Source organism: Zootoca vivipara, chromosome 6 (assembly GCF_963506605.1).
Source record: "Zootoca vivipara chromosome 6, rZooViv1.1, whole genome shotgun sequence".
Lineage (NCBI taxonomy): Eukaryota > Metazoa > Chordata > Lepidosauria > Squamata > Lacertidae > Zootoca > Zootoca vivipara.
In genome coordinates this window covers 28,332,952-28,345,141 of record NC_083281.1, presented here as the reverse complement: position 1 = coordinate 28,345,141, position 12,190 = coordinate 28,332,952, and the positions used below count along the sequence as shown (strand labels likewise).

Below are 12,190 nucleotides of genomic sequence, written 5' to 3'. Positions count from 1 at the left end.
ACCTGGGCAGCTACTATGGGAAACAGGGTGCCAAACTAGGTGACCTTTGTTTTGATCCAGCAGGGATCTTTTTATATTTTTAGGACTAGATGCAGTGGTGCTGTTAGGGAAGGACTTTGGGGGCTGAAGGCCAGGGCCTTGCTCTGCAGAATGAGCAGGAGGGTACCCAAATGCAGCAAAATCACACTTTGAAGTAAACAATAGTATACATCACTCTCTAAAGAGCCCACCTCTGCTGCTAGACCATTAAGTCCACAGCCTAAAATTACCTACATGGATCACTGACTAGATGATCCAGCACAATGATGATCTCCCAGAAGATCTCCTTATGTTCTTAGAAAGTCTTTTTCTCCTTTGTATTTAAGTCTAACATCATCCACAAGGGCTCGCATGAGGGTAAGGGTGCCAATGGCCCCATCACCATCCCTTACCTTCATCTCTCACAACTATCTCTATGATGATCACTTGCAGGTTTACAAGACCCCAAGACCCTGATTCTTACTTCCAGAGTGACAGCAGGTAGGAATGGTGTCCTGGGGCCTGGGCGTCCTGCTCATCATCCGTCTCCTCCTCAACCTGATCAACCAAGGTGAGACATACAGAACTTAAGAGGAGCACTGCCTGCCCAGACCGATGATCTATCTGGTCTGCAGTTCTGTTTTGCCCAGAGGCCAGCCACATGACTCCAGGAAGGGTCTAAGCAGGCAAGGTGGCATGGGCTGTAACCTGCCTTTTGAGAGAAAATGGAAGCAAACCAACCCCTCCTTCCTTTTCACTTCACCATTGCTACCAAGTAGATATCTTTACTATTCTCTGGCTATCTCCACTAAATAACCTGCTGGAGTTAACTGGTTCAGCCTAGTCTCAATATTAGGTAGAATGGTTTGCCAAATCATCCCTCCTGTACTTTTAACCTTCCTGTTAACTTTTGACCCTCCTGTGCAAGTAAGCCTTTAAAACAAAAAGCAAGCTTTTTACAACTTGAGTTTTACAACCTAAAATTCAATATAAAATACCCCAAAGCCTTAATCCTTCACAGTAGGACATGACAGCTTAGGGCTCCTGACAAGCTGGGTCATATAAGGAAGGATGGGGTGTAGTTCCACAGGGGTATCAATGCTTCTGTTACCCAGATCTTGTGTCCAGATCTTGGGAAGTAATAATTGCACCTGATTCTGAGCTGGACAGGCTGCATCTAGAGTACTGCATCCAGTTCTGGTCACCACATTTTAATAAGGGCATTGAGGAACTTGAGAGAGTCCAGAGGAGGGTGGCTGAGATGGTGATGGGTCTGGAAACCAAGTTCTGTGAAGAATGGTTGAAGGAGCTGGGCATCTTTCGCCTGGAGAAAAGATTAGGGAAGGAACAAAGGTCACTGCTTTATACTGAGTTAGACAACTGGTCCATTGAGTCCAGCATTGTCTACACTGACTGGCAGGCGATTTTCACACAGGGGATGTTTTCAGCCCTTCTTGGAGATGCCAGGGATTGAATGTGGGACCTTCTGTATGTATAGCAGATGCTCTACCATGACCTGTAACCCTTCCCCAGGAGAAGCATGACAAGTGTCTTTAAATATCTGAAGGGCTGTGATGCAGAAGTTCAAGCAGCCTTGGCTAGAACCAATGGATGGAAATTTCAAGGAAGCAGATTTCAGCTAAAGATGAGCTGTTTGAGAGTGGAACAGAGGCTGCTGTAGGAGGTGGTGGGCTCTCTTTTGCTTGGAGGTGTTGAGGCACCAACTGGACAGCCACCTGTTTGGAAAGGCCTAGTTGCATTTGAGCTCTTCTCTGATAGCCTCCCTTTTCTTTGCTGAGTTTCAGGGAAGTGGACATTTACATGTAGCTGGCTTGGAGGAAATAGGCAGACTTTGAATGAGCATAGCTGTTGGCCATCATTCATATTGTGGATCTCCTAGGTTGCTGTGCTGAGAACCTTCAACAGGCCTTCCGTGTGGAGCCGGATAATGTCACCGTCCATGAAGGGGAAACAGCTCTGCTAAGGTGTGAGGTGGACAACCTCTCTGGCATTGTGCAGTGGGTGAAGGATGGGCTTTTGTTGGGACCCAACCAGGACATCCCTAGGTTCCCACGCTACAGCATGGTGAGAGATCCTAGCCAAGGTAAGAAGTCTCCAGGTTTTTTTTTTGCGGGTGTCATTGGAACTAGCTTTCACCAAGTTGCCCCTTCCAACTAGCTGCCACTATCAATTAGGACAGGGCTGGGAAATCTGTGGCCTTCCAGAAGTTGCTAGACTACAACACCCATCATTCCTGGCCATGCTGGCTGGGGCTGATGGGAGCTGGAGTCCAACAACATCTAGAGCAGGGGTGCACAACCTGTGCCCTTCTAGATGTTGTTGGACTACACCTCCCATCATCCCTGATCACTGGCTATGCTGGCTGGGGCTGATGGGAGCTGGAGTCCAACAACATCTAGAGCAGGGGTGCACAACCTGTGCCCTTCTAGATGTTGTTGGACTACACCTCCCATCATCCCTGATCACTGGCTATGCTGGCTGGGGCTGATGGGAGGTGTAGTCCAGAAACACTGGAGGGTCGCAGGTTGTGCACCCCTGACCTAGAGGGCCACAGATTCCCTATCCTCCGATGACTGGTTCTGCTTTGCAACACTGCTTCAGCTCTATTTATTTATTTTTGAATAAGGTTTCCAAATAATTTCAAGAAAATTGCCAAGGAAGGGAGGGAAGGGGGGAAAGCATGGAGACATCTCCAGTCTTTGCCAGCAATCATGAGAGCTAGGAACATATTTGTGATTTATATTAGGGAACACAGACCCACAATAGGAGTGATGGGGACATTTGTCAGGTTCTGGGGAAAAGACTGGAACTGACTAAGATGTATGTTGGGAGGAATTCTTGCGAAACTGAAAAAAAACCCTCCTCACATTAGGTTTGTATGAACATGCCGATGCTGTATATTCCATTGGTGCTAAGATAGATTGCTTCGTCCACTGCCATCCTACTGTTTTAATTTTTTTTGGGGGGGGGGTTGGCGAGGATTTAAATGGTTATGATATTGGCTTAAGTGTTCTTCCTAGGGAATCCTGTAGGATTTTTTTTAGAGGGGAAGCGGTGGCAATTTTTTAAAATTTAAATAAAACAAAACTGAAATGAAGTCAAAACTTAGTGCTTCTGAAATAACTGATAAATGGCATTTTTAGGACACCAAATCCTGCATTAGGAAGAACAGCACCAGTGTATTAATAGTTATGGAGAAGGTGACACAGTATAGGGGAAAGGATTGGAGAACCCTCTTGGATGGGTGATGGTGCCAGGAGTCTGATAACTAGCGAGCCCAAAGCAGGATTGGAGAATGTGTCCCAGAATGAGAATAATTTGAACCAAACATGGGGGAAAAATATCATTTTGACTTGCCCTCGCCTTTTGATACTTCAGGCAAGTTTAACCTGCAAATAACAAGGAGCCAACTGGAAGACGATGCCATGTACGAGTGCCAGGTGGGACCCTCGGAGAAAAGCAGAGGCATCATCTCTCGTAGTGTGCTGCTCTCTGTGCTGAGTAAGTTCCAGAAGGAATCTGGGAGCTCACGGACGGCCCCTCTCCTAATCATTCATTGGTTGAGAAACAGCCATGTGACTCTGTGGACCACACCCCTTCCCTGAATCTTCCTAGGAGCAGGAAGACAGTGTAGATTTGGAACAGTGGTTTGCAGAAGGGCATAGTTCAGAAGGCAGAAGTTGGGAAATACTGGATGGGGAACAACTAGGAGAAGAAACACTGGAAGAGAGAGGGTTAACAGATTCACAGCCTCTGGACAGCATTCCTCCACCCAGCCCAAGGTCGAGAAGAGCTCAGAAAGACTCAGAACAGAAAGCGCAGAGGGTACAAGCTCAGATTACAAGTCATAGGAGTGACATAGATAAATAGGGATGGAGGGAGTTTAAGCCTTAATTGGGAGCACCACCATTCTGGGTTGATGCTTTCTTTTGTCCTTCACTGTGTTTATTAAAGAAACTAACTGGTACGAATTCCTTTCGTTTGATCTGCTCATTTACACCCACAGGGGGTGGGGTGGGAAATTCTCCGAAGCCTGACATGTGGGGAGGATGCTTCTGGTGGTGGAAGTGGAGCAGAGAAAAGCACCCGTATCTCACTCTTCTTCACTTTACTTCTTCTCCTTATAGTTCCCCCCAAGAGGCCGCTCATTCGGGAGTACCAGGCCAACAGCACAGTGACCTGGGTGGCTGGCATGGAATATACAGTGCACTGCCAAGTGGAAGATGCCCGGCCTGCAGCCGAGATCACCTTCTGCAGTGGTGAGGAGCTTGCACGAATCCCAGTTCCTTCCACAAATTGCAGGGTTGTTTTTTGGGAGGGGAGGGGCAGGGACTGATTTTGTGGCATGCTCCCTGCCAGCGGTTGCCGGTGCTCTTTGTGACTTGTAGGGCAGGGAGGCTAACCAGTAGGTGGCGCTGTAACCCATGGTAGGCAGAGGCAACTAATTCTAGTATTTGCTCCATCCTTCTCTTCACTGAGTTCTACAAGGGCAACACAAAGACGGAGGAGGAGGCAGTGCCACCCCCTGGACTGAGCAGAAAGAGGAAGGCAGGCAGGTGGGGCCTGGGTGAAGGCAGACAGAGGTTGGTGGGGCAGTGCCCATTTGCCCTAATGGATCATCCTCCAGTTTCTCTCATTTTCACTGAGCAAAGAGATGTTTCTGGGACAATGGTTCCACTGGCTGGTTCACAGGCCCTCTCTGAGGTCCAGAGAGACCTGTGCCACTTCCATATTTTGTGCCCCCTGGTCATAATAAATAATAATAATAATAATAACACATGAAAACAAAATATGACACCCACCCAGAAAACATTGAGATATAATCTGAATGTTTTATTTATTTAGGAAATGCTTTTCTAGCCTCTCTCTGTGCAAATGCATTCATCATTGATTGAGGAGGAAATCTAGCTTTTGTACAGTTATAATGAGGAATTCTCATGCATGAATAATTCCTTAGTCAACTAGAGATAAAACTATAGAGAAACTTAAATGTAACATTTCTCCGCCTTTCAACATACATTTGATCCAGCACCAGACACCAGCAGTGGTTTGTTTATACAATCAGCTGATCTGAGAAGATACATTCACCATGGTCTAATCTTGTGCTATCAGAATCATAAATATTAATATTGGCGAACATTTTAAAGTCTTTAAAATGACACAATCAGATTTGTTGGGGTGCCATTAAAGGTTGCAGAGCAAGTGGCAAGACAAGTTTTGGCCCATGGAAGTTTGGGTGCAACTCAGTTTGTAAAAAAGAGAGCTTTGCATTGGATTAAGACAAGTGCCTGGCGTGCTATGATCCATGGGGTCACGAAGAGTCGGACACGACTAAATGACTAAACAACAACAACAACAACAAGACAAGTCGACTGAGGGACAGTCACATCCCCATACTATCTGTGTACCTTTAGCCTATCAGCTTACTTCTCTATCTCCTGGGGGTTGGACTGGATGGCCCTTGTGGTCTCTTCCAACTCTATGATTCTGTGTCTTCAGTTGCATCCTGTTTACAACTTCCTCCTCCTCTTCCCACTGCTTCTTGGACCTCAGGAGGAGAGGTCATCTTTTACTATACTCTGAGAGAGTAGATGAGCAAGCATGGATGCCTTGTTGTTTTCTAGACTACTGTAGTTAGGTTGTTGTTGTTGTTGGTTTGTTTAAGGGGAACATACTAGACATCATAAAATTATCTGGATGCTTAGATACAGGATTTGGGGCAAGTACTCTTTGGTGAGAGAGCCCCAGCAGAGATTTAAAATCACAAACATGCAGCAAAGTAAAGCATGAAAATATTGGCTGTTAGACCTTTAAAATACCCCCTTTTAAAGTTTCTTCCAAAGCTCCCCTATTCCCATAGCATAGAAAGAGACCACACGATTGGTAAGTTAAAAATAGTTTACTTGCTCTTCAAAGGTCAGATTCATGTGTTTTTCCATACAGCAGCAAGAAAAGACAAGCAGTACAACTTAGTTTCAAAACGTGGGAAATGCTTCTAAGTTATTTGTATAGAAGCACAAAGATGGCTTGGAACATTCAGCTTAGATATCCTTATAAGAAGGGTTCACATGGTGGAAGAAAAAGAACAAAGTGTTTGGTAACCCTTCCTTCCAAAGTGAGGGTATGTAACCTAGCTAAGCCTGGCAGGACAGCTTACTCTATGGTCTTAACCCCTTCATGCATCCATTAGAGTTAAGTATGTTGGCTAAATAAGGCTGGATATATGCCACATTCTAGAACTAGAAACTTTTCTATCTGAGTTACAGTATGTATTTCCTACAATAAACAACTCCCCCTTTCCCTACACGCATCTCTCTCTGTGTAATTGCAAGAGGTAAAGTCTACTCTCTAATCAAGATTCACAACTTAAACGCTGCTCACACTGCATACGAAAGGATTTCATTAGGTAATTGGACCTTCTTATCCCAATAGAAATTCTGTTGCACAAGCTGTCATTGAAATGTCCTGGAACTGTGCCAGAGCATGGAAGATGGTGATCTGTGTTTAGATCTTAGGAAGCTGCCTTATTCTGATTTAGACCATTGGTACACGTGGCTCAGTACTGACCATACCGACTGTGGTGTTGAGCCTGGGACCATCTGCCTGCACAGCAGATGCTCTCCCACGGAGCTCTGGCCCCTGCCCCATAATCAGAGCCCTGCTAGATCAGGTCTAAGTCCTGCCTTGTGTTCTCACAGTTGCCTCTGGCAAGCCCTCAAGCAGTTCCTGAGCAGAATAGCCTCCTCCTGCCAACTGGTTTTCAGAGGCATGTTTATTAGTAGGGAAGGGAGGTACCATTGTGTGGTTTCACCTTGGGCACCCAGATAGTTTAGGCCAGTTTTTCCCCTTCCTAGCATGGGGTCCCTTGGAATCCGCTTGCTTCATACTGTGCTAGTCCTGGCGGGGTGGGGTGGTATTTTTGAGGGCTACCGTTGCTCTTTCCCAGCTCCCGCCCACCTAGCAGTTTGAAAGCACATCAAGTGCAAGTAGATAGATAGGGAAGGTAAACACCGTTTCCATGCGCTGCTCTGGTTCGCTAGAAGCGGCTTAGTCATGCTGGCCACATGACCCAGAAGCTGTCTGTGGACAAACGCTGGCTCCCTTGGCCTATAGAGTGAGATGAGCGGCACAACCCCAGAGTCGTCCTTTACCTTTACCATGGGGGTATGTGGAAGGTTGACTAGGCCACAGAATTAGCACCCCCCTTACCAGTCTTCCCTTTCTCCCCAGGTGACAAGAAAGTGACGGATGTGTCATCCAGCATCCAACCTGGCTCCAACGACAAGCTGTTCAGCACAGAGGCCATGCTGAGGTGCGAAGAGCATGGAAGGAACTCTATAGTGCTAGTCTCCCCCCATTCACCTTTATGCAGGGCTGCTCTGGGATGCGGGTGGCGCTCGGGTCTAAACCACTGAGCCTCTTGGGCTTGCCAATCAGAAGGTCGGCAGTTCGAATCCCCGCAACGGGGTGAGCTCCCGTTACTCTGTCCCAGCTCCTGCCAACCTAGCAGTTCAAAAGCACACCAGTGCAAGTAGATAAATAGGTACCGCTGCGGTGGGAAGGTAAATGGCGTTTCCGTGAGCCCTGGCACTCGTCATGGTCCTTCATGCGCCAGTAGCAGTTTAGTCATGCTGGCCACATGACCCGGAAAGCTGTCTGTGGACAAGCGCCGGCTCCCTCGGCCTGAAAGCAAGATGAGCGCTGCAACCCCATAGTTGCTTTTGGCTGGACTTAACCGTCCAGGGGTCCTTTATCTTTTTTAAAAGGCTGCTCTACAGTGGAAGTCAAAAGCTGAAGGAATGTGGAGAGGGGTAGATGCAGAGTAGGGGCCAAATGAGAGGATAGCTAGGGAAGAAAACCCTTGTGGTTTCTCTCAGCTTCTCATTTTTCCAATCTTAAATTCGGTTTGCCATCTTTCCTCATCAGTTTGTAGTTCAAAAAAAAATTCTCCTCGGATACACATTTTTGCATGCAAATGTTCCCTAATCAACACATTTTTGCAAAGCAATTTCCCCTCCAAAGGGATGCATTATTGCACTCCGTTTTCACTAACTTATGCATTTTGATGCACACATTTTCCCCTGCTATATCCATTTTCGCACCCATTCTTTAGCTGGACAACTGCATTGCCAAATTAGGAGAAGTGAGAATTTTTCGAAGGTAGCTGTGTTTGGATTTGTGTATTCCTTTGGAAAGTGCAAATGATGTAGGTTTGTGTGAACCAAACCAGACCCCCCCCCCCAACAATTACTAGCTTTGAGTCGCTTCTGTGGTCTCCTCCTCTGCTTTCTTCCAGGATCACTCCCCAGAGCTCAAACAACAGGCAACGGCTGACGTGCGCAGCTTCTAACCCAGTTGCCTTAATCCCAGTTGTTGTCAGCTTCACCATGAATATCCTGTGTAAGTCACTCAGAATGCTTCGTCAGACCTTTCCCTTTTCCAGGGCTAAAGGTAACCGTCAGCATAATCGCCACTAAGTGCCCAAGGAAACTGTTATTTCTTTCCTAATAAAAAAAAACAAACACAAAAGGATAAGGAATGAGGAGGTGGAGGAGGAAGCGAGAGATCACTGAGGGCAGTTGCAATAAAAGGCAGAAGAAACAAGAGACTATAACAGAGCAAGCGGACAAGGGAAAGTATAAGATAATTAAAGGGTGGGTTGGTTGGTTTTTTGGTGTTTTTTTTAAGGTTCTTTTTAAAACAAGACAAGGTCAGCATGTGATGGAAATAGCCCATATCAGCTGGGGTCCAATCCACACCACACATTTAAAGCACATGTCTTCCCCCAAAGAATCCTGGCAATTGTAGTTTACTCTTCACAGAGCTACAATTCGCTGCACCCTCAACAAACCACAGTTCCCAGGATTAATTTGTACGAAGCCATGTGCTTTAAATGCACTTTAAAATAATGGTGTGGATGTCACCTAAATCTTTAAAGTCTGGTCAACCCGACCAGGCAAACGGCATAGTCCCAAGTCCTTGTAAACAGCCTGTTTGATTTGGGTGTGTTTAATTTCCTCTGTGGATCAACGTCTGTCATTCAAAACAGACCTGTGTCCCAGCTTTTGCCCTATCGTTTTGATGATGATAACTCAGTTGTGTGAGGATCCTTTGACTGATGCAGAATCTGCGGCCTTTAGATGTTGCTGCACTCCAGTTCCCACCAGTCCCAGCCAGTCTGGCCAGCGGTCAAGCATAATGGTCACCGGGTATGACATATTTGACCTTTCCTGAACAGAGAGAGCTTGGCTACCGTAGTTGATGCACTGGTGACTTCAAGACTGGATTACTGCAATGCATTCTATGTGAGACTTCCCTTGCGCTTGCCTTGGAAACTGCAGTCAGGCCCTAGTCCGGCACTCTAACCACTGCATCACACTGCCTCTCCACCCCTATGGAAAGGGAAGGTTGCTGTAGGAACTGGTGGCCTTAAGGACCTCCCCTCCCATGAGTTTCAGCCATATTGTTCTGCTCTCTTTGACAGTCCCACCACAGCCACCTGTCATCAAGGGATACGATGGCCCCACAATAAAAGCCAAAGACAAGCTAGAGCTGACCTGTATTTCTTTGAGTGGGAACCCACTGGCTACCCTGCAGTGGCTAAAGGTGAGTGGGGGGACTTTTTTGTGGGTGGGATGACAAATCATTTGCTATTGGAGAAAGCCCAGATCCTCCCCCAGGTGCCTGGAGCTTTGGATATTGTACAGCAGACCATGACTCCTGTTCTCCTTAACATTTGCGCGGACATATCTGTGACAGCGGGAAGGTAAACGGTGTTTCCGTGCGCTGCTCTGGTTCGCCAGAAGCGGCTTAGTCATGCTGGCCACATGACCCGGAAGCTGTACGCCGGCTCCCTCGGCCAATAATGCGAGTTGAGCGCTGCAACCCCAGAGTCGGTCATGACTGGACCTAATGGTCAGGGGTCCCTTTACCTTTATCTGTGACTTCTAGGCTGTAAATGCGAAAGCTTCCCAGTGAGTGCCACCTGGTGGTAATTATTCTATTAGCAGCCAGTGAGGAACCTGCAGCCAGATTTTCTGACAGGCTACAGTGGTGCCTCGCTAGACAAAATTACTTCGTTCCACGGGTCTTTTCTTATAGCCAAAAATTCGTCTAGCGAATCCCATAGGAATGCACTGGAAAAAAAAATTGAATTTTTTTTTTGCCCATAGGAACGCATTAATTGAATTTCAATGCATTCCTATGGGAAACTGCGATTCGCTAGATGAATTTTTCGTAAAACGCATTCGTCTAGCGAGGCAACCTCCGCTTGAAAAATCCTTTCGTTAAGCGGAAATTTCATTAAGCAGGGCATTCGTTAAACGAGGCACCACTGTATATGTTGTGACCCCACAATTCCCCTTCTGCTACATCAGCAACAGTGCAGCCCTTCCTCTCCCATTATCTGGTGTGGAGTTTTAGCTCAGCTTTCTGTTCTCTTTGATCTCTTCCTACGTTCCTCAATCCACTCTGTCTGTCTTTTAGCCCTTGGCCTCTTCCACCTTCTCCTTGACTTGCTGCAGCCTCCATCTTTTCCCCCAGTCACCTGGCCTTCTTCCCTGCCTCCTCCATCCTTGTTCCTGGTGGGTCTTCTTCTCTTTCAGCACCCCAGCCCTCCCCTCCGCGTTTCTCTTCCCTTTCCCCGCTTCTTTATAGCAGTAGCTCAACATTCTGCGATTTGCCCTTCCCTCTCATCAGTTGGAATGTTCATGTATATTCATTGATGACAAAGCAGCTAAGGATTGCTCAATGTATTGCGGCTCTCACATGGTTTGAAACAGCCTGCGTATGGCAGTTGCTCCACATGGTGGCTGTTCTACCGAGGAAGAGCCACAGAGCACACGGCGTGCACACAGAAGACCCAAGATTCAATGCTAGACTTCTCCAGGAAAGACCCCTGCCTGAAACTCTGGACTGGCTGCTCCAAGGGGTATAGCTAGATAGACCAGGAATCTTACAAGCACTAGAAAGCAGCTTCCAACATCTCTGACGTTTTCTAGCGATGGGGCATAGAGGTTTTATGAATGGCAGCAGCAATCCACATGTTGTCCACTTTGTATATGGTCTTACAAGGTTTGCTTGGCCCTGGGTTCTATCCTCCTCCTCCTAGCTTCTAAGAGAAGGAAGGAAAGAAGTCTGGGAGCCCAAAACAGGTTATTTCCCTGCTTGGTTTGAGAACGTTTGCTCAGCCCCTGCGTTCATTGAGCTCTAAAGTCATGGTGCCATAGGGCCAGCCAGATGTTTCTAACTGCCTAACTGCTTCTGTCCTCTGCTCTTATCCTGGAATAATAACAATAACAATAACAACAACAACAACAATAATAATATATTTATACCCCACCCATCTGTCTGGGTTTCCCTGGCCACTCTGGGCGGCTCCCAGGAGAATATTGAAAACACGATAAAACATCAAAAATTAAAAGCTTCCCTAAACAGGGTTGCCTTCAGATGTCTTCTAAATGTTTATTTCCTTGACATCTGATGGGAGGGTGTCCCACAGGGCAGGTGCCACTACTGAGAAGGCCCTCTGCCTGGTTCCCTGTAACTTCACTTCTCGCACTGAAGGAACCGCCAGAAGGCCCTCGGAGCTGGAGGTCAGTGTCCAGGCAGAACAATGGGGGGGGGTGGAGATGCTCCTTCAGTTATACTGGGCACTGCCAGGCTCCTCCCCTCTCTTGTCAACATTTGCCCTCTGCTTGGTCAGGTCCCCATCCTTCAGCTTCCAGGCTCTTCCCCCTGGATCTCAGCTATGGGCTTGTGCCTTACAGAATGATGAAGTGATTTCCACGAATTGGGAGACGGACGACGCCGGCCAATTGTCCCGGAGCTCCCTCAGCCTCAGCATCACAGCAGAAGACAACATGGCTACAGTCAGCTGCCAGGCCTTGAACCAAGTCTTGCCCCTTCCCCTGCAAGCCAGCATCACTCTGCACGTGGTCTGTGAGTGTTGGGACTGTCCCTTCCCAAAACATGCCTGAGTAGTTTGTCATGAAGTTGACTTGTTTCAACCAAGACTTGACTGAATATCCTGCCCTTCCTTTCCTGGAACCACTCACCCCCATAAAAGTGTGTGTGTGTGTGTGTGTGTGTGTGTGTGTGTGTGTGTGTGTGTGTGATATTGGGTGACTTGGGGAGGGGGCAAGCCAATGCT

General features: G+C 47.2%; 1 protein-coding gene across 1 annotated transcript in view; it reads left to right on the top strand.

Moving 5' to 3' along the window:
• The first annotated feature begins 525 nt into the window (after positions 1-525).
• The window catches only part of NPHS1 (NPHS1 adhesion molecule, nephrin), a 51,743-nt gene continuing 40,078 nt past the window's right edge, over positions 526-12,190 (top strand). The window contains exons 1-8 of the mRNA XM_060276449.1: positions 526-589; positions 1,919-2,122; positions 3,418-3,540; positions 4,167-4,298; positions 7,270-7,351; positions 8,336-8,439; positions 9,524-9,645; positions 11,808-11,979. Coding sequence (XP_060132432.1) covers positions 526-589; positions 1,919-2,122; positions 3,418-3,540; positions 4,167-4,298; positions 7,270-7,351; positions 8,336-8,439; positions 9,524-9,645; positions 11,808-11,979 — 1,003 coding nt within the window. The remainder of the gene's footprint in view (positions 590-1,918; positions 2,123-3,417; positions 3,541-4,166; positions 4,299-7,269; positions 7,352-8,335; positions 8,440-9,523; positions 9,646-11,807; positions 11,980-12,190) is intronic.